Source organism: Saccostrea echinata, unplaced genomic scaffold, assembly GCF_033153115.1.
Source record: "Saccostrea echinata isolate AGI-Se365-2 ecotype Australia unplaced genomic scaffold, CSIRO_AGI_Sech_v1 ptg000054l, whole genome shotgun sequence".
NCBI lineage: Eukaryota > Metazoa > Mollusca > Bivalvia > Ostreida > Ostreidae > Saccostrea > Saccostrea echinata.
In genome coordinates this window covers 5,343,821-5,367,297 of record NW_026889803.1, presented here as the reverse complement: position 1 = coordinate 5,367,297, position 23,477 = coordinate 5,343,821, and the positions used below count along the sequence as shown (strand labels likewise).

At 33.3% G+C, this 23,477-nt stretch overlaps 1 protein-coding gene across 1 annotated transcript in view; it reads right to left on the bottom strand.

Moving 5' to 3' along the window:
• LOC133172347 (multidrug and toxin extrusion protein 1-like) overlaps nucleotides 1-23,477 on the bottom strand; it is a 57,297-nt gene that overhangs the window by 12,741 nt on the left and 21,079 nt on the right. Inside the window, exons 4-5 of the mRNA XM_061307213.1 lie at nucleotides 2,356-2,404; nucleotides 2,107-2,206 (exon numbers count right to left, since the gene is read on the bottom strand). Of these exons, the coding sequence (XP_061163197.1) occupies nucleotides 2,107-2,206; nucleotides 2,356-2,404 (149 nt within the window). The remainder of the gene's footprint in view (nucleotides 1-2,106; nucleotides 2,207-2,355; nucleotides 2,405-23,477) is intronic.

The window sequence follows — 23,477 nt, the reverse complement described above, 5'->3', positions numbered from 1 at the left end:
CGCGTAGAGCATCTGAAGAATCAATATTGATATCCATCCTTAGATGCAATATTTATGCAAGTTTGGTTCATGCAGAATTTATCTTTGTAATTTCAGAATTGGGTTATCTGGATCAAAGCAACCATTCCAAGTTATGTCATTCATGCAAGGCTTGTCGTGCATCGATTCATTAATTTCTAAGTAAAAATGGGTCATATGCAACACAGTTATTAGTATGCATCCTTACTGGCATTGTCTTTACATCTTTGTACAACGTAGAACTGTATGAGCTTAGGGTTGAAATAGTCGCAAACCTTGTTACATATTCATTCATTTATGAATTTTGTACATGTATCACCTCACCTATCTAAAAGATGAGTAGTAGTATACATCCCAAAAAGGAAATGTATGCAAAGTCGGTCATGGTGAAACTGCTCCAGAATACATCCCTGTTTGTTCAGAGACCGAATAGAACTACATTGTATGTATCATCAATATCATTATACTTGTGAGTGAGTTCCACATGGGAATGTAAAATCTTCTAATAGAGCATAACCTGATCCTCATAGAAAATATGCCATTTGCTGGATTTAACGTAGAACCTACGTCGTATGACGTCATATCAAGTAAACCAGTTTAGACCGTCTTTTTTATGCTAGATCCATTATGACGTCATAATTAATTTAATGTTCCTTTTCCCCCGTACTTTCTCCAAGACTGCCTCTTGTAATGAAGTTACACAACTGTGAATGGTATGCAACTATTTTGAAGGAAATAAAAAAAACCTAAGAAATTTAAATAGTACAATATCTTGATAAAAATGTCTCCGGGTCAAAGATCTGTTAAATATTGTGTGTAAATTTTGTAATGTCTATCATGAAATGACGTACATTCCCTTTCATAATTATTTGTTAATTATTCATAATGGTTGGTGTATAATAATAAGGTTTCCCTAAAATATCTTTTTAAATAAAAAAAATTACATTTTTTGATAAATATTTACATTGTAAATCTGAACGCAACTGCAGAACAGTCATTTAATAAATAAATCCTGTGTTAGTGCAGAAAGGTCAACAAAAGAAGTATTGATAAATAGAGTGTCTCTCATTCGTTTGTGGGGAAAGGTATATATTTTAATCACTTTTTGTAATTATTTGGGTATCTTCTTCACCATATTAAAGATTGAAAACATTCTGACAAAGACTTTTGAAAAATATATACAAATTTAGGTGGTAAATTGACTCAAAAAATATTGAGCACATTTGCCTATATTCGTTGAAATGTGGACTTAATCTTTTATGTCAATTGAATAAAAAAGAATTTATTCTTGAATAATATTGCTTAATACGGTTCAGTTGATAAAGTCTATTAAAGACGATGTTTGAAGAAGTATTGTTGTGATTTTCTATATTCTCATTATGGCCAGTACCCCTAAAAATGACTGAAAATATGTAGTCGCAGTGTAAAATTATCATTCCAAGTTGCACAGGCTGTCCTACATTTAATTACAAGGAAACATACCATATATTTTTATCTGATTGACAAGCGAGTGCTAATTTATCATTTTGAAAAGTTTGAAAATCTTGTGACAAAGACTTTTCCGACATAGGTTCTACCTTAATTGAACATCTGAAACCTTAATATCACAGTTTCATAGTAGAATAATATTTTTTAAAGATTTGATAATGATTGAAAGAGTAAAGATGGGAAGAAACCTAAAGAAAATATCAGATATGAGATTAAAACAAATGATTGGAAAATAGAAATTAATACTACTATGATAATATCTGATGATTGATAAAGGCACAAAAAAGAAGATAAACCAAACAAAAGTGATTAAAAAGTCACAAACTGAAAACAGTTTGTCAGGGATACGTTCTTCTATCAAATTTCATTTTAACAATCATTAAAACTTTCAATCTGGTCAGATTAACGTGGATAGTACATACATATTATACCTTGATTCAAAATCTGAAAAGATCAAGTTAAACTTACCTTTCTATTTGTAAATCACGCACCCCCCCCCCCACACACACACAGACACTCTCACACCAAGTTAATATATATTTTCTGAAACGATAAGAAACAAATTCACGTTAAACTCTATTGACAGCCTATATAAAGTACCTGGATACATCGTTATCCATTCCAAATGATTGAAGAATCAGACCAGTGTTCAAGAACAAAGCCCAGCAAGGCAAGCAAGACAGCATCAGAATCCATATACCTGACAGAAACAAGCTTATTTATGATCCCTCTTCTATGTACAAAGTAACTTTATTATATGAAACTTTTCTTTGTTTAATATTCATCATATGCATTATAAAACCATTCATTACATTCCGCAAACTTACTTTGTTACTATTGAAACTATACCTTTCTGTAAAATAACACCAACTTCTTCCGTGTTTCCGCTTCCATAGGTCTAAAAGTATTATTTAGCTGTAATCATTTTCAAATATTTCAGGTTATGTATGCCAATTAAATCAAACTTTTTCAAAGACCCTGGTAGCGTTAGACCTGCGGCTTCCTACTATCTCGAGCGAACATAAAAGCACAAAGAACACACATGGATTGAGAGTTATATTTTGGTGGTATTTGTACACTTAGTTGCCATCTCCTAAATGAACAATGTAAAGCTCATTTAAATATTTGAATACTTCTTTACAAAAAAAAAAACCTTTGCCATGCATCTCTTTTTAAAAGTCCGCATAAAATTTTCACTTTTTCCACTCCAAAATCAATTTTAACAAAGATGACACAAATAAACCTAGAAATTCAGTTTAAGGATGTCCGCTCCTCGGCCAAGTACAATAACTCCTAAAATTTAATTGAATAAGTCTCAAAATGAAGCTTGAAATTTAAAGATTTTTTGTGCAACAATTTTCATTTTATGCATCTTCATATGTTTCAAGGTTCTTTGAAATCTTAGAAACCGTCCTTTACGGGGTGCAAACGACAGTTTTTTTTAGACGTTTGCATCCCTTCAAAGTACTAAAAAACAAGCATTCTGAGAATATTGCATTAGCAATACTAGTCCCCTACCGGCAGGTGTAATCTGGTTCCCGTTAAAAATTGAAAATGCCATAATTCTGCCAAAAATCAATGAAGTGAAACGAAATGAAACCTTGATCTATAACTCATCAAGGTAAAATCAGATACCAAAAATCAGCTCAATATCTGCAAGCGTTTAGAAAAAAAATTGCGGAAAACCCTGAAAAATTGAAAAGGTCGTAATTCCGTCAAAAAATCAAAGAAGCGGAACGAAATGCAAATTTGATCTGTATCTCATCAAGATGCACTCACATACCAAAAAGTTCAATATCTGAAAAAGTGCGGAAAACCAAGTGGGGCAAACTGTCAGGCAGACCTACGGACAGACTCAGAGGAAACCTCTGGTTTCACCGGTAGGGGACTAATAATATTGTTAAAGAAATCGAATTTCTTTAAAGTTTAATCTTGTCTTAGATACCAATGCTTATTAGCATGGTATAAAAAGAAAAAAAGATTGAAAGTGATCTATGATATCTTGCAAATATATTTCATAGATTGATTAATAAATTTTATAATTTCCCCTAATATATATGTATAATATGATTAACTAGCATGATGATGAACTTTCAAGATATAACATGACTGTGAATTCAGTGACATTTTTGTGAGCATTTCAATTACTTAACATATATTTTCTAAACCCAAGGAACGGACTACCTTAAGTTTATTCAAAAGAAGAACAATATTCCTTTCTAAGGAGAGATGGTTAATAGATATAAAAATTAGGGTACGGTAAATAATAGCAATTAACTCAAAAGTTACGTGACCAGAAGAAACAACATTCACTCAAGTAAATTCATACAGTATATATGCAATTTTCTTTACGACATGGGTACCGAGGCCAGGATGGAGCACAGTTAAGGTCAAAGTATTTTATTTGAATGAAAGGTAAATCTTTGATATAGATCTTTTCAAAAGAAGGGTTTTACGTAATATGTATGGAAGGGAATTACCGCCAAAAGTCTATTTATCTTGCTTTTATTCTTATTCTGCCTACTTCTTTATTCTTTGTTATTATTGTAACTATATGTCACTTTATTGTTTTCATATTCGTCTTTATTACATTTCACTTGGAACTTTTTTCATTCTTCATTTTGTCCTTACTTCTATGTTGCTTTATTCTTGTAAATTCGTTCTTCTTTCTTTTAAATTGATACAGTTTCTTTAATAAATAATTATGATCATCTCTTACAAATGTAAATTCAGTCACGCAAACCATGAAGCGCATTCAACGAAGACGAATACAAGTAGTGTGAATTTAATGCGGCATTATAACGCTAGGTGCCAGGGTGTTCGCTGCGAGTGTTGGTAAAATTAGGTACGCAAACCCGGACTGGGGTTATTCGAGATTTTTCAATTTTCTGTCTCAATACTTTATCAATCGAGCCCAAATTTTCAAGCTATGTTAGTTATAAGTTTATTTATATACACGGTAAAATTGCCCCGAAATGGTCAATATTTTAGATTTTTTTCGAAGATATTTGATTTCCAAGTTGGTAAAATGGGAAGGCAGTATCAAGCTGACATTTTTAGTGTTTTTTTTTAAAGACAAAAAGCTAATAAATTTACAAATTATTCTGATGTTAAACATCATATTTTAACTATTTATAAGCATTTCTTCTTTCAGATGTGCTTTTGTTGCTTTAAATAACACATTTTAAGAAAACCTGGGTCATTAAAACCGGACCAATGATGAAGAAAACTCCAAAATAATTGTGTAGTTTCTGTCACCTGAAAAATATAACTCTATATTCACGTTATTTGTTGGATGATTGAATTTCAGTCTTATTGATATAAAAAATATTAAATATTTTTTGAAAATTACTAGTATGCCCTTATAAATTGAGTGGTTTTTTAGGACCCCTATATATTAGCTAGCTTCCACTGAACTGACATTTCTTTATTTCAGGATAGTAACTGTTCATGCGCAGTTGCGTGATTCTGGGGACCGGGGCTATTTTGGTTTCGGCCAACCCATAATGCTCTGCAAAGTAGTGCGGAAAGTCATGGGTAGGCGTGGCCGGAACCAGGCCAGACTGGGGCATACTATAGAAACTTCCCCCGGTATTTATGAAAATATGTATTAATTTTTTGTATAGAAATAGCACTTTTCAATAAAGAAATAAATATCTCTAGTAAGCACACAGTGTTTGACATCAGAATAACTCAAAAAAAATATTTTGTCAATGTCTCGTTTGGCAAAAAATACGTAAAATGTCGGCCTGACATTGCCTACCTATTTTAGCAAATTGGAAATCAAATATCGCCAAAAATAATCTAAAATATTGAGATTTTCAAAATATTAATACATGTATACATGTATAAATATTGGCAATTTTTACAGCGAATACAGATAAAACTTAGAGACGTAGCATTGTTTTTGAAAGGAGCAGCCAGAGAAAAAAAAATAATCTACCTAAAACTCTTGACAATCAAAAAAAAAAAAAAAAAAGAAAAAACAAAGAAACAAACAAACAAAAACAAAAAAAAGAGAGGAAAATTCTTCAAAGTCGAAAATTCTATTTTGGGGGGAAGGGGGTCCAACATCTTTCAAATTCATTCTTTCAAACTTTACTCATACATCACTATGTACATGGCCCCTATTTGATAAAACTGCAACAAAAAGTGGGAGGGGGAAAACCAGACTTTCATTGAACATTTTCAGTAGTAAAAAGTTATGGCTAGAAAAATGTTGGTGGCCAGTCCCCCCCCCCCCCGCTACCGGTGATATAGTGAGACTTTCCCCATAGTGAGTCCCCCCCTCGGAAGTCTGGCTATATAGTGAGACTTCCCCTCCGGGGGGGGGGGGGGGGCAATGACTATACAGTGAGTCTTCCGTCCTAAACGACCATAGTGAGATTTCCCCTTCCGAGTTTTGTTTGGATTTTATTTACATCAATGATGTATATATTGCATATTTAGGTAATGATCTTATATATATCTAAAAAGAAGATGTTTAGTTTGAAATGAATCATATAAAAGTGTGCATTAAAAATTTATCGTGCACAGCAGATTATTGTATTGTTCCGAGACGATTCTTATCAAAAGAAAAAAAAAGACATAACTAGGAGACAAATTGTTCTCGAACAATTAGAGGTCTTTCCACCTTCTTTAAATTTCATATATTCTTCATATTTAACTCTCTACTGTTTATTTTTTTACAAGAGAAACCAGAAATTGCTTAAAAAATGGAAAAAATGAAAATTTTAAAAATTTCGAAATGACCTTGACCTTTGACCTTGAACAAATATTAAAAGTCAAACGTCAAAGGTCACATTGCACTTGACCCCATGCTTCTACGACTTTTGGTTTTAAAGTTATAAGGTTTAATAGTAAGCGCAAAGACATTAAAGGGCAATAACTCATATAAGGGGTCATTGGACCCTTTCGCACTGAATAAATTGAAGTTGTGTCTAAAGACCCTGAGGACATTAGTGAAGGTTTGATGTCTTTACGGTCTACGGTTTCGGAGGAGTAGCGATAACAAGGTTTTTAATAAAAAGGGCAATAACTTTTAAAGGGGTTAAACTTTGGGGACAAGTATAAAATATTTGAAATTGTTTTAAGAGTACATATTAAAGATGCAAAGATATATAGTATATGTTGAAAGACAAAAGAGATGTAAAAAGAGCTTAATTTCTCATTTTTGGAATGACCTTGACCTTGACCTTTGCATATATTTCAAGGTCAAAGGTCAATGAATCTTATGCAGTTGGTACCATGTCTCTACGACTTATCGTTTTGAAAATTTTTAATTATTTGTAAACATCAAAAACTTTCAGGGGCAATAACTCATAAAAGGGGTTGACGAATACTTTTGCAATGAAAAGATTGAAGAGTCCCCTTAATTAGTCGAAGACATTGGTGAAGGTTCCATACATCTATGGTTTACGGTTTCGAAGGAGTAGCGATAACAAGGTTTTTCGTACAAGGGGCAAGAACTCCAAAAGGGGTCATAGGTCATACTCGTTGGGTAGTTTTTCGAAATAACTTTTGATGTCAAGTATCATGAACTATAAAGTTTTTCGATAAGTCTTTCGGTTCAAAAGGCCGTAGCGGAAAAATAATAATAATAACTAGGAGACTAATTGTTCTCGAACAATTAGAGGTCTTTCCACCTTCTTTAAATTTCATATATTCTTCACATTTAACTCTCTACTGTTTATTTTTATACAGGAGAAACCAGAGATGGCTTGAGAGATGGAAATTATTAAAATTTTAGAAATTTGGAAATGACCTTGACCTTTGACCTTGAACAAATATTCAAGGTAAAAGGTCAAGGGTCACATTGCACTTAACCCCATCCTTCTACGACTTTTAGTTTTAAAGTAATAAGGTTTAATAGTAAGCGCAAAGACGTTAAAGGGCAATAACTCATAAGGGGTCAGCAGATCCTTTTGCACTAATAGACTGAAGTTGTGACTAAAGACCCTGAAGACATTAGTGAAGGTTTCATGTCTCTGCGATTTACGGTTTAGGAGAAGTAGCGATAACAAGGTTTTTCACACAAGGGGCTATAACTTTCAAAGGGGTTAAGCTTAGGGGACAAGAATGAAATCTTTGAGATAGATTTAAGAGTACATATTAATGATGCAAAGACCAATAGTATATATTGAAAGACAAAAGAGCTGTAAAAAGAGCTTAATTTCTCATTTTTGGAATGACCTTGACCTTTGACCTTTACATATATTTTTAGGTCAAAGGTCAATGAATCTTATGCAGTTGGTCCCATGTCTCTACGACTTATCGTTTTGAAAATTTTCATTATTCATAAATATCAAAGACTTTCAGGGGCAATAACTCATAAAAGGGGTGCACGAATACTTTTGCAATGAAAAGATTGAAGAGTCCCCTCAATTAGTCGAAGACATTGGTGAAGGTTCCATACCTCTATGGTTTACGGTTTCGAAGGAGTAGCGATAACAAGGTTTTATTGCGAAAGGGGTTGTAACTCCTTAAGAGGTCAAAGTTCATACACGCAGGGTCAACTACAAAAATCTTTTAAAGAGTACATTCTTATAGACTATAAATCTTTTCGATATATCTTGAAACATAGAATCACATCAGGGGGTGGAAAAATAATAATAATAATAATAATAATAATAATAAACAGAAGAATATCAATAGGTCTTTCCACAGAAAGGTGGAAAGACCTAATAACTAGATACTTATTGCCTAGGCAATAACAGGTCTTCCGTTTTCTTGACTTCTTCGAAAAAAAACCCCACAATCTTGCCAATAAGATTACTCTAAATAATTAACAAAAGTTATCTCAAGGCTTCCAAAGATAAGTAATTACAAATAAAAAGAAACGGAATTACTTTCTTGTTTTCTTTATGTACTTTGTCATGAACGAAAGTGCTCCAAACAAATAAAATGTTCATTCTACACCTTAATTATTCACAACTGATCCTCCCTAAAAGTTTCCACGAAAAACTACTCATGTTTGAGACAACTTCCGGTTTTCCGGTTTGCACTTCCGGTGATAATAAATTGCATGGTTATAGTCTATCTAACATCCGGATTAGCAAAACATTTCTGTAAAAAGAAAAAAAAATGTAACAATTCACTTTTCTGCATCGCTTCCTGTCACGACCGGAAGTGACGGCAACGTACGATTTTTACATGATGTAGATAAACTGAGGACTGGCTATCAGTTCTGAAAGTTTTAGACTTCAGCAATGTACTGTTTCTGAGCAATTTGGTGAACAAAATCTCAATTTGAGGACAGAAAAACACGCGACCGGAAGTGCATTTTCCTAAGATAGTTAACATCACACTAGACAATTGCAGTCTCAATAACATATATATAGATCATTTCAAAAAACTTTATCTATAAGCGATACTTTTAGGAAAGTTAAAAATCCCAATAACATAGTTTTCTCTTATAACCGGAAGTTGTCGTTTTTTGTTTCCAGTGAGACCAACACATATAGACACTGTGAAAGAGATTCAATTATATGATGCAAGTTTTATTTCAAAAGAGAAAAGTTGAAATTTTTGATTTCTTTGATCACTTCCTGTGACGACCGGAAGTGACGGCTGATGCTATTAACCCAAATGGTTTTGCCTACTCCTTAAGTTCTATTACTCCTATAAGTTTGGTGTCTTAATCTCTTACTGTTTTTGAGATCTCACTTGCACAAATTCTTATTTTGCGGACAGTAAAACACGCGACCGGAAGTGAATTTTACCAAGATATTTGACGTTACCCTAGACATTTGCAGTCTAAATAACATATTAAAAAACATTTCAAACACTTAATCCATAAGCGATATTTATGGGAAAGTAAAATGCTCAAATTATGTAGTTTTCCGCTTATAACCGGAAGTTGACGTTTTTGTTTCCGGTGGGACCAACATATTTCGAATCTGCGAAACAGATACAATAATGTCATGCAAGATTAAATCCAAAAGTGAAAAGTTGAAATTTTCGACTTCTTTGATCACTTCCTGTAACAACCGGAAGTGACGGCTGACGCTATTAACCCAAAGAGTTTTGCCTACTCATTAAGTTCTATTACTTATATAAGTTTGGTGTCTTAATCTCTTACCGTTTCTGAGATCTCACTTTGACAAGTTCTTATTTTGCGGACAGTAAAACATGCGACCGGAAGTGAATATTATCAAGATATTTAAAGTTACTCTAGACATTTGCAGTCTAAATAACATATCTAAAAATCATTTCAAATACTTCATCTATAAGCGATATTTATTGGAAAGTAAAATACTCAAATTATGTAGTTTTTCTCTTATAACCGGAAGTTGACGTTTCTGTTTCCAGTGGGACTAACATATTTCGAAAATGTAAAACAGATGCAATAATGCAATGCAAGATTTAATTAAAATAAGAAAAGTTAAAATTTTCGATTTCTTTGGTCTCCTCCTGTGACGACCGGAAGTGACGGCTGACGGATTGAAACATATTCTGCAAACGTACTTATCATGATCTATAATCCCTGAAAGTTTGAGGTCTTAATCTTTTACCGTTTCTGAGATATCGTCCGGACATGATCTCTTTTGAAAAAACGAAAATTGGACATATCTGACGACCGGTAGTGAATTTTGCAAAATCCTTAAAAATTTTTTTTTTTATTTTATTTGTCATAATCCCTGAAAGTTTCAAGAAATTCCATCGAGCCATCTCTGAGAAATCGCTTGGACAAAAAACGGGAAAAAAAAAAATAATAATAACTAGACTCTTGTTGCCATGGCAACAAAAAAGTCTTCCGTTCTTCTAAATCTGTAAGAATTTGCTTTTTTCTGTGTAAAAAACATACATATCATATTTACTGTGAAAGAAAAAAATAACTGGAAAAAAGTCCTTTCAGTACTTAAGGTACTTTGATTTTCATTATCAATCTTGTATAATACATTTGGCACCTATAAGAGATAAACGTATATCATTAGCAATTTAAAAAAAATTGTATGCAATCATTTCTAAGACAAACAAACAGACGAACGAACACCGTACTATCATAAACTTCATTGTGTGTATATTTTAACATAATTGTGATGGTGTTATAAAAAAAAATATAATGAATTAAGTTAGTATCACACTAAACGTAAAGTCACTGAATTTTGTAAAGTTATAATATCAAGATTTGACAGCATACCTATAAGACAGATTATTCATTTACAGCAATTCTTCAGCAATCGATTGATTGATTGATTGATTGATTGATTATACGTATGTTGTTTAACGTCCCTCTCCAGAATTTTTGAATTTTTCACTCACATGGAGACGCCACCACTCGCCGGTGGAGACTGCAAATTTTTGTCCTATACTTTGGCACTTATCGCAATTGAGCAGTGGGGAATCTTTTTTATGCCAGCACCTTCTGCGACAAGGGACCTCGATTTATACGATCTCATCCAAAGGACCGGTCTCCACGTCCCACAATCGAAGTTCATAATACCGAGATATTTTATTTTTTATTTTATTCTATTTTTTTTTACAAGTTTGTTGCATCAGATTTACTTAAAGATCGTACTTCAAGATCATTTCAAACTCAGGCTACTTAATTGCATTGCATACAGCGTCAAGTGATTTTGATTGACAGGTCAACACACGTGCACTTCGTGTGATACTTTTTAAGCTGAAAAATATACAGGATGTGACCATGACTGACTATGAAATCAGAAAACATTTAATAAAGAATGGGTGTGACCGATATAGAACTAATTTTTGGTCTATGTAAATGGATAGGAGGATCGGGATTAAGAGGGAATCTCTCTCTCCCCCCTCTCTCTCTCTTTCTCTCTCTCAGACGTAAATTGAACATTTCATAATGACAAATCTACCATTATAGAATATGAAATTCTGTATACATGTAAATGGTAATTATATTCACATGTTCCAGATTTAAATCTAAAACGAATATATAATTCAAATGCCTAGCTGCACGAACGTCTCCAAATATTAATCAAGACGGGGGGGGGGGGGGGGGAGGAGGCTTCAAAGGAATTAGATAGTTTTATGTTTTATGAATTATAAGGAAAAGTACGGACGTCAGTTGCATGTACATAATTATATATCATTGCATAAAACTGTGTTCATTCAGGTATACTTATCCCACATATCAAGAGTCCTGTGCAATTTTTTTTATCATGTTTTTTTTTTCAAAAGAAACATATAGCGTACCATTATTTCACACAGAATCGCGTTTTCACATATTTTTTTTTTAACTCTTTGAGTATTTCACAAGAATCCAAGAATCGTCTTTTCACATCTTTTATAATTCCTTGGGTATATAGAGTATAGATCATGTGTCATAAATAATTTAACTTTTTATCAAATATACATGTAATAACCAAATCTAATCTATAGATTGATTTTCTTTCTTTTAAGTGGCAGATATCAATTTATTTATGAAGGCTTTAAAACAGTACTGTATTACAATTTTCTATCGCTCAATTCCTTTTTGAATGTATGTAATATTTTTTTAATATCGAAAATAAAACTCGGAAATCGGGATAATTTCGCATTCAAATCATAGAGAATAATAAATCGTCTACATTATAGAAAGTTTATAACTATCGTATTCTGAACTTACTATACGAGATAGATAAAATTGCATGCCTGTCCATCACTATAAATGTATATTCAGTGCTTATAATATATTTACTTGAATTAGGTACCTAGCATGTATATTATTTTTTTTTTAGATATATTCATGTGTAAATCAATAAACTGTCAATACAGGCTTACACTACATTGGCAACTTTAAACTATACATGCACTGGAAGCGGTAACCAACTCTTACATTTAGAAGAGTGCATATGGAACGTCTAAATATTTTTGATATGGAGAGTGTATATGTCTCTGACGTCATCGATACTATTTCCGCCTTTATCTCGAAAGTTCTATTCTCACTTACAAGTCAGAGTTATCTTTCTTTGCCCATTGTATACACACTAGGTAAATGGGGAAAATGACGGTACCTAAAATCTAGAAAATGCGCAATCCAATTTTAAAACAAATTATATATTTAGTATTTGTAGAATAACCTCTGTTATACGTAATAATATCTTGAAAAAATATTAAAAAACAAAAAAGTTGAAAATTGACCAAACACAAATTCACTTCCGGTTCGGACAGGAAGTACCGGAAACACACGAAAACAACTTCGAAACAAAGAGAATGTCATGATCTAATACTCCTGTAAATTTCACATCTTTACCTCAAACCGTTTTCGAGAAAAATTCCGGACAAAAGTCCATTTAAAAATTGGAAATTCGGCCGTAACTTCGGACCGGAAGTGAATTTTTCAAAAAACGGAATTTTATATAAACTTCATATATCAGCCTACTATCATGTGAAAAATTGTGAAAATCTATCCAACCATCTCTGAGTAATCGCGCTCACAAAATTTGGGAGGAATAATAATAATAATAATAATAATAATAATAAAAAGAAACAATACAATCACTATAAGTCTTCCGTTGTGAACGGAAGACTTAATAAACAGTAGAATCACTATAAGGTCTTCCGTCTGAAACAGAAGACCTTAATAATAATAACTAGGAGACTAATTGTTCAGAGAACAATTAGAGGCCTTTCCACCTTTATAAGTGTTTCCGTGTCATTTGGGTTGAAAAAAAGAAGAAAAAGAAGAAAAATGAAAAAAAAAAAATTGCTCCTCCAGCTGGGATCGAACTCAAAACCCTTGTTTTACAAGGCAGGTGCGCTAACCACTGCGCTACGCATTCCGATAAGATTGGTATTTTAATTGTTTAAGACTATAGAGGAAATGCAAGCGTATTTTTAGAATCGGTAGGGGAAGAAAGAAGTTCCGTAAAAGGAAATAGTTCCTGAACTTGCAAGCAGTATATAAAATAACAAGGGACGGGCTGCGTGAGAAATCGTTAACACTGTTCCCTAATGAAAATGTATTAATGAACTGTAGCTCGATTCATGGATATTGTGAGCATGCTGAATGTTTTGTAAATAGCTTCGTTGTACGCTTAAAAGATCGGGTTCGGATTTTAACATTTTTGACTAATTATCCTGAAATAAATATGAAACATTTAAATAAGCATTTCTTTGGGTTAAATTAAATATGTGTAGCACAAATTAAACTCCCAACATGCATTTTTAGAAGGGAAAAACGACAATGAAAGTGAGAGTTGTTTTTATTCTACCGAAAATCGCTATTTCTGGAAACTGATTAATTCTAAATAAAAATCAAATAAATTCCAAATGTAAATGAAAGAGAGAATGCTTGGTATTAAAATGTCGTATCATATCAGGAGAATCGAATGCTACTAATGACATCTGAAGAAATAGCCGATAAAAGGTTTAGATCATTTCTTCGTTCACCTGCACTTTAATTTCAAACACAACAGAACTTGTAGTTTTTGCCGTGAAACTTTATGACTTCTATAAACTTATAAGACTCACCGTAAAACTCTCCAGAAAGTTTTCCTGAGGTCTATACTACATTTGTACCAAATATGGTGTCGATCCGAGGTCTGGTTTGAATTTTCCAGAAATATTCTACGTTGTTGTTGATGTGATTTTTTTTTTTTAAGAAAGGGGGGTGATAAATTATTTATTTTATGCCTCTTTTAAACTAAGAATTGTAACTACTTCTACATCCTTAAGCCTGATTGTGACCTTTGGGTCAAGGGTCAAAGGTCAAAGGTCAAGGTCATTACCAAAAAAAAAATCTTTACTTTCTATGTTTTTCCTGATACTACAGCTGGATGCATGTCCTTACTTTTCCATTTGACCGAAGGTCAAGGTCAAAGATCAAGGTCAAAGTTCAAGGTCATTTGGTGAGTTGCTATATTTTACACATATAAAAGGAATTTCTTATGTTTTTAAATGACCTTGACCTTTGACCTTGACCTATATTTCAAGGTCAAAGGCCAAATATGCAGATGCAGTTGGTCCCATGTCTCTAGGATACACTGTTTAAAAAAAAAGTTCATTAAATGTAAGCAGCATAAACTTTCAGGGGCAGTAACTCATACAAGGGACCAAAGAATGCTTTCGCAATGATAGAATGAAGAGAGTACTAAATGAGTCGAAGACACTGATGAAGGTTTGGAATCTCTATGGTTTACGGTTTCGGAGGAGTAGCGATAACAAGGTTTTGTTGCAAAAGGGGTGACAACTTTTGAATGGGTCAAGCTCGGGGGATAAGAATGAAATCTTTGAAATAGTTTTAGAAGGACATGTTATAGATGCAAAGATATTCAGTATATGTTGAAAGACAAAAGAGATATTAAAAAAGCTAATTTTCTCAAATTTTGAATGACCTTGACCTTTGACCTTCACAAAAATTTCAAGGTCAGAGGTCACAAAATCTAATGAAGTTGGTCCCATGTCTTTACGACTTATCGTTTAGAGAATTTTGTCATTATTCGTAAACATCAAAAACTCTCAGGGGCAGTACTTTATTAAAGGGCTCGACAAATCGTTTCGCAATGAAAAGATTGAGAAGTCCTCTCGAGTAGTTGAAAACATTGGTGAAGGTTCTGTATCTCTACGGTTTATGGTTTCGAAGGAGTAGCGATAACAGGCTATTCTTGCAAAAGGGGCAGAACTCTGAAAGGGGTCATAGGTCATACTCGTTGGGTAGTTTTTCGAAATAACTTTTGATGTCGAGTATCATGAACTATAAAGTTTTTCGATAAGTCTTGCGGTTCAAAAGGCCGTAGCGGAAAAATAATAATAATAATAACTAGTAGACTAATTGTTCTCGAACAATTAGAGGTCTTTCCACCTTCTTTAAATTTCATATATTTTTCATATTTAACTCTCTATTGTTTATTTTTATACAAAAGAAACAAGAAATGGCTTGAGAGATGGAAAAAATGAAATTTAAAAAAAAAAATTATGACCTTGACCTTTGACCTTGAACAATTATTTAAGATCATAAGTCAAGGGTCACATTGCACTTGACCCAATGCTTCTACGACTTTTAGTTTTAAAGTTATAAGGTTTAATAGTAAGCACAAAGACGTTAAAGGGCGATAACTCATATAAGGGGTCATCGGATCCTTTCGCACTGATAGATTGAAGTTGTGTCTAAAGGCCTTGAGGACATTAGTGAAGGTTTCGTGTCTCTGCGGTTTACGGTTTCGGAGTAGTAGCAATAACAAGGTTTTCAGTGAAAGGGGCAATAACTTTTAAAAGGGTAAATCTTAGGGGACAAGTATGAGATCTTTGAAATAGTTTTAAGAGGACATATTAAAGATGCAAAGAGATTTAGTATATAATGAAAGACAAAAGAGATATAAAAAGAGCTTAATTTCTCAAATTTTGAATGACCTTGACCTTTGAACTTTACAAAAATTTCAAGGTCTGAGGTCAAGGAATCTAATGCAGTTGGTTCCATGTCTCTACGACTTATCGTTTTGAAAATTTTTCATTATTTGTAAACTTCAAAAACTTTCAGGGGCAATAACTCATTGAAGGGGTCGACAAATCATTTCGCAATGAATAGATTGAAAAGTCCTCTCAAGTAGTCAAAGACATTGGTGAAGGTTCTGTATCTCTACGATTTATGGTTTCGAAGGAGTAGCAATAACAAGCTATTCTTGCAAAAGGGGCAATAACTTTGTAAGAGGTCATAGGTCAAACACGTTGGGTCGTTTTTCGGAATAACTTTTAATATCCAGTATCATGAACAATAAAGTTTTTCGATAAGTCTTGTGGTTTCAAAAGTCCGGGAAGAAAAAGAATAATAACTAGTAGACTAATTGTTCTCGAACAATTAGAGGTCTTTCCACCTTCTTTAAATTTCTTTAATTCTTATATTTTACTCTCTAAAGTTAATTTTTATACAAAAAGAATCCAGAAATGGCTTGAAAATAGAAAAAAATGAAAAATTTGAAAATTATGAAATGACCTTGACCTTTGACCTTTACCACACATTAAAGGTCAAAGGTCAAGAATCACATTGCAATTAGTTTCATGCTTCTAGGACTTATGCTTTTAAAGTTATAAGGCCTACTATTAAGCGCAAAACTGTTAAAGGGCGATAACTCATATAAAGGGTCATCAGATCCTTTCGCACTGAATAGATTGAAGTTGTGTCTAAAGACCCTGAAGACATTAGTGAAGGTTTGATGTCTCTATGGTCTACGGTTTCAGAGGAGTAGCGATAACAAGGTTTTTCGCACAAGGGGCAATAACTTTCAAAGGGGTTAAGCTTAGGGGACAAGAATGAAATCTTTGAAATAGTTTAGAAAGTCATATTAAAGATGCAAAGGCATATAGTATATGTTGAAAGACAAGAGAGTTATAAATATCTCATAGTTTGAATGACCTTGACCTTTGACCTTGACATAAATTTCAAGGTCAAATGTCAAAGAATTCAATGCAGTTGGTTTCATGTCTCTACGACTTATGGTTTTGAAAATTTTTAATTTTTCATGAATATCAAAAACTTTCAGGGGCAATAACTCATTGAAGTGGTCAACGAATTCTTTCGCAATGAATAGATTGAAGAATCCCCTCAATTAGTCAAAGACATTGGTGAAGGTTTCGTACCTCTACGGTTTACGGTTTCGAAGGAGTAGCAATAACAAGCTATTCTTGCGAAAGGGGCAATAACTTCATAAGAGGTCAAAGTTCAAACATGGGGGGTCGTTTTTTGGAATAACTTTTAATATCCAGTATCATGAACTATAAAGTTTTTCGATAAGTCTTGCGGTTTCAAAAGTCCGGGAAGAAAAATAATAATAACTAGTAGACTAATTGTTCTCGAACAATTAGAGGTCTTTCCACCTTCTTTAAATTTCATATATTTTTCATATTTAACTCTCTATTGTTTATTTTTATACAAAAGAAACAAGAAATGGCTTGAGAGATGGAAAAAATGAAATTTAAAAAAAAATTCTAATGACCTTGACCTTGAACAATTATTTAAGTTCATAAGTCAAGGGTCACATTGCACTTGACCCCATGCTTCTACGACTTTTAGTTTCAAAGTTATAAGGTTGAATAGTAAGAGCAAAGATGTTAAAGGGCAATAACTCATATAAGGGGTCATCGGATCCTTTCGCACTGAATAGATTGAAGTTGTGTCTAAAGGCCCTGAAGACATTAGTGAAGGTTTCGTGTCTCTGCGGTTTACGGTTTCGGAGTAGTAGCGATAACAAGGTTTTCAATGAAAGGGGCAATAACTTTTAAAAGGGTAAATCTTAGGGGACAAGTATGAAATCTTTGAAATAGTTTGAAGAGTACATATTAAAGATGCAAAGAGATTTAGTATATAATGAAAGACAAAAGAGATATAAAAAGAGCTTAATTTCTCAAATTTTGAATGACCTTGACCTTTGACCTTTACAAAAATTTCAAGGTCTGAGGTCAAAGAATCTAATACAGTTGGTTCCATGTCTCTACGACTTATCGTTTTGAAAAATTTTCATTATTTGTAAACTTCAAAAACTTTCAGGGGCAATAACTCATTGAAGGGGTCGACAAATCATTTCGCAATGAATAGATTGAAAAGTCTTCTCAAGTAGTCAAAGACATTGGTGAAGGTTCTGTATCTCTACGATTTACGGTTTCGAAGGAGTAGCGATAACAAGCTATTCTTGCAAAAGGGGCAATAACTTTGTAAGAGGTCATAGGTCAAACACGTTGGGTCGTTTTTCGGAATAACTTTTAATATCCAGTATCATGAACAATAAAGTTTTTCGATAAGTCTTGTGGTTTCAAAAGTCCGGGAAGAAAAAGAATAATAACTAGGAGACTAATTGTTCAGAGAACAATTAGAGGCCTTTCCACCTTTTTAAGTGTTTCCGTGAGATTTGGGTTGTAATAAAGAAGAAAAATGCCCCCCCCCCCCTCAAAAAAAAAAAAAAAAATGCTCCTCCAGCTGGGCTCGAACTCAAAACCCTTGGATTGAAAGGCAGGTGCGCTAACCCTTAGGCCACGCACTCCGATGAAGATGTAGGTAGTAAATATATTGTTTAGGAATAAATAGGAATATAAGAGCACGTGTCCTTTTGTTTGTTGTCCAATGTAGTAATCAGTAATAAATTGTTTTGAGAAACACGATTGGTGTATAATAAAAAAAGCAGATTTTCTGTAAAAATAATTTATTTGAGTTGGTTTATACTCTGAATAAATGGAGTTAATCATCTAGAGCCTAGGATACATTAGAACTGCCGTGCCGAGACTTTGTTTACGAATTTATGAAAAATGTCGCGTTCGGTTTGATCGAATATGGTGATTCCAAATAATAGGTAAGATTAAATAAAAATCTCTATGTGGGTCGAGTTAAATGTAACTAGCATAAATTAAATTTCAGGCATGCATTTCAGGAAGAAGAAAAAAAGGTGTCAATGAGAGCGTGGAAATTTATTTGATAGGAAAAATCGCTATTTTCGAGACTCTCTCCATTAATATTAAATCTAAATAAAAATTGAAATAAATTCCACATACTAAAGAAATCAAGAATGCTTGGTATTAAAATATTGTATTAGAGCAGGAGAATCGAATGCTATTAATAACAACTGAAGAAATAGCCGATAAAAGCTTAAATTCATTTTTATGCTCATCAGCACCTAAATTTCAGATAGAAAAAAAAATGTAGTATTTGCCGATAAAATTCATATTTTCGTTACACTTCAGAGACTCACCGTAAAACTTTCAGGAAACTTTCTTTGAGGTCTTTTCTGCAGTTTCTTAAAATCTTATGTCGATCCGAGGTGAATGAGTTTTAGAGAAATTTTCTACGTTGCTATTGACTTTTTTTTTTTTTTTCAAAAGGGGGGGGGTGAGGAGAATTATTTTTTTATTTATTCCTAACATTTTTAGAAGTAAGAGTTGTAGCAACCTCCACGAACTTAATCTTGATTGTGACCTTTGGGTCAAAGGTCAAGGTCAAAGGTCAAGGTGATTTAAAAAAAAAAAACAACTTTGCTTTAAACTGAGTTCAACACTGAAATGTATATGAATCTTGATGCATGTTCTGAATTTTTTTTACCCTTGAGTCAGTGTCAAGGTCAAAGGTTAAAGGTCAAGGTCAAAGTTCAAGGTCAAAGGTCAAGGTCAAAGTCATTTAAATAAATAGCTGATATCAACAATTTATATAGTTTTCAATGACCTTGACCTTTGACCTTGACCTACATTTCAAGGTCAAAGGTCAAACATGCCCAGGCAGTTGGTTCCATGTCTCTAGGTTAGACCCTTTGAAAAAAAGTTCATTAAATGTAAGCAGCGAAAACTTTCAGGGACAGTAACTCATAGAAGGGGCCGAAGAACCCTTTCGCACTGTATAGATTGAAGAGTGCACTAAATGAGTCGAAGACACTGATGAGGGTTTGGAATCTCTACGCTTTACGGTTTCAGAGGAGTAGCGATAACAAGGTTTTATTGCGAAAGGGGTGACAACTTTTGAATGGGTCAAGCTTGGGGAACAAGAATGAAATCTTTAAAATAGTTTTAGAAGGACAAATGAAAGATGCAAAGATATGTAGTATATGTTGAAAGACAAAAGAGCTATAAAAAGAGCTAATTTTCTTATACTTTGAATGACCTTGACCTTTGACCTTGACCTTAACTTCAAGGTTTAAGGTCAAAGAATCTTATGCAGTTGGTCCTATTTCTTTACGACTTATCGTTAAGAAAATTTTTCATTATTCGTAAACACCAAAAAATCTCAGAGGCGATAACTTATTAAAGGGCTCGACAAATCATTTCGCAATGAAAAGATTGAAAAGTCCTCTCAAGTAGTCAAAAACATTGGTAATGGTTTCGAACCTCTGCGGTTTATGATTTCGAAGGAGTAGAGATAACAAGGTTTTTCGTTCAAAGGGCAAGAACTCCGAAAGGGGTCATAGGTCATACTCGTTGGGTAGTTTTTCGAAACAACTTTTGATGTCGAGTATCATGAACTATAGAGTTCTTCGAAAAGTCTTTCGGTTCAAAAGGCGGTAACGGAAAAATAATAATAATAATAATAAACATAAGCATTTCAATAGGTCTTTCCACAGAAAGGTGGAAAGACCTAATAATAATAAACATAAGCATTTCAAGAGGTCTTTCCACAGAAAGGTGGAAAGACCTAATAATAACTAGTAGACTAATTGTTCTCGAACAATTAGAGGTCTTTCCACCTTCTTTAAATTTCTTTAATTTTTATATTTTACTCTCTAAAGTAAATTTTTATACAAAAAGAATCCATAAATGGCTTGAAAGATAGAAAAAATGAAAAAATTTAAAAATTTGAAATGACCTTGACCTTTGACCTTAAAAAATATTCAAGGTCAAAGGTCAAGGGTCACATTGCACTTGACCCCATACTTCTACGACTTTTAGTTTCAAAGTTATAAGATTTAATAGTAAGTGCAAAGACGTTAAAGGGCAATAACTCATATAAGGGGTCATCGGATACTTTCGCACTAAATAGATTGAAGTTGTGTCTAAAGACCCTGAAGACATTAGTGAAGGTTTTGTGTCTCTACAGTTTACGGTTTCGGAGGAGTAGCGACAACAAGTTTTTCAGTAAAAAGGGCAATAACTTTTAAAGGGGTAAATTTCCGGGGACTAGTATGAAATCTTTGAAATAGTTTTAAGAGGACATATTAATGATGCAAAGATATTTAATATATATTGAAAGACAAAAGAGATATAAAAAGAGCCTAATTTCTCATATTTTCAATGACCTTGACCTTTGACCTTTGCATATATTTTAAGGTCAAAGGTCAATGAATCTTATGCAGTTGGTCCCATGTCTCTACGACTTATCGTTTGGAAATTTTTAATTATTCGTAAACATCAAAAACTTTCAGGGGCAATAACTCATAAAAGGGGTGGACGAATACTTTCGCAATGAAAGGATTGAAGAGTCCCCTCAATAAGTCGAAGACATTGATGAAGGTTTCGTACCTCTACGGTTTACGGTTTCGAAGGAGTAGTGATAACAAGGTTTTTCGTACAAGGGGCAGAACTCTGAAAGGGGTCATAGGTCATACTCGTTGGGTAGTTTTTCGAAATAACTTTTGATGTCGAGTATCATGAACTATAAAACTTTTTGATAAGTCTTTCGGTTCAAAAGGCGGTAGCGGAAAAATAATAATAATAATAATAATAATAATAACTAGGAGACTAATTGTTCAGAGAACAATTAGAGGCCTTTCCACCTTTTTAAGTGTTTCCATGTCATTTGGGCTGAAAAAAAGGAGAAAAATGCAAAAAATGCACACACACACACACACAAAAAATGCTCCTCCAGCTGGGATCGAACTCAAAACCCTTGGGTTGAAAGGCAGGTGCGCTAACCATTCGGCCACGCATTCCGATAACACACGTAAGTTAATTGTTTAAGACTATAAAAGAAATGCAAGCGTATTTTTAGAATCGGTAGGGGAAGAAAGAAGTTCCGTAAAAGGAAATAGTTCCTGAATTTGCAAGCAGTATATTAAATAATAAGGGACGGACTGCGTAAGAAAACATTAACACTGTTCCCTAATGAAAATGTATTAATGGACTGTAGCCCGATTCATCGATATTGTGAGCATGCTGATTTTTTTTTGTAAATAGCTTTGTTGTAAGCTTAAAAGATCGGGTTCGGATTTTAACATTTCTGACTGAATATCCTGAAATAACTATGAAACATTTAAATAAGCATTTCTTTGGGTTAAATTAAATATGTGTATCACAAATTAAACTCCCAACATGCATTTTTAGAAGGGAAAGACGACAATGAAAGCGAGAATTGTTTTTAATCTACCGAAAATCGCTATTTCTGGAAACTGATTAATTCTAAATAAAAATCAAATAAATTCCAAATGTAAAAGAAAGAGAGAATGCTTGGTATTAAAATGTCGTATCATATCAGGAGAATCGAATGCTACTAACGACATCTGAAGAAATAGCCGATAAAAGGTTTAGATCATTTCTTCGTTCACCTGCACTTTAATTACAAACACAACAGAACTTGTAGTTTTTGCCGTGAAACTTCAAGACTTCTATAAACTTATAGGACTCACCGTAAAACTCTCCAGAAACTTTCTCTGAGGTCTATACTACAATTGTACCAAATATGGTGTCGATCCGAGGTCTGGTTTGAATTTGACAGAAATATTCTACGTTGTTGTTGATGTGATTTTTTTTTTTTTTTTTTTTTTTTTTTTTAAGAAGGGGGGGGGGAGGTTAATTATTTATTTTATGCCTCTTTTAAACTAAGAATTGTAACTACTTCTACATCCTTAAGCCTGATTGTGACCTTGGGTCAAGGTCAAAGGTCAAGGTCAAAGGTCAAGGTCATTAAAAAAAAAAAAAGAGAAATCTTTACTTTTCTATGTTTTTACCTGACACTGGAGCTGAATGCATGTCCTTACTTTTCCATTTGACCCAAGGTCAAGGTGAAAGGTCAAGGTCAAAGTTCAAGGTCATTTGGTAAATTGCCATATTTTACACATATATAAGGAATTTCTAATGTTTTTAAATGACCTTGACCTTTGACCTTGACCTATATTTCAAGGTCAAAGGTCGAACATGCCCATGCAGTTGATCCCATGTCTCTAGGATACACCGTTTTAAAAAAAAAGTTCATTAAATGTAAGCAGCATAAACTTTCAGGGGCAGTAACTCATACAAGGGACCAAAGAATGCTTTCGCAATGATAGAATGAAGAGAGTACTAAATGAGTCAAAGACACTGATGAAGGTTTGGAATCTCTACGGTTTACGGTTTCGGAGGAGTAGCGATAACAAGGTTTTGTTGCACAAGGGGTGACAACTTTTGAATGGGTCAAGCTCGGGGGACAAGAATGAAATCTTTGAAATAGTTTTAGAAGGACATATTACAGATGCAAAGATATTCAGTATATGTTGAAAGACAAAAGAGATATTAAAAAAGCTAATTTTCTCATATTTTGAATGACCTTGACCTTTGACCTTCACAAAAATTTCAAGGTCAGAGGTCACAAAATCTAATGCAGTTGGTCCCATGTCTTTACGACTTATCGTTTAGAG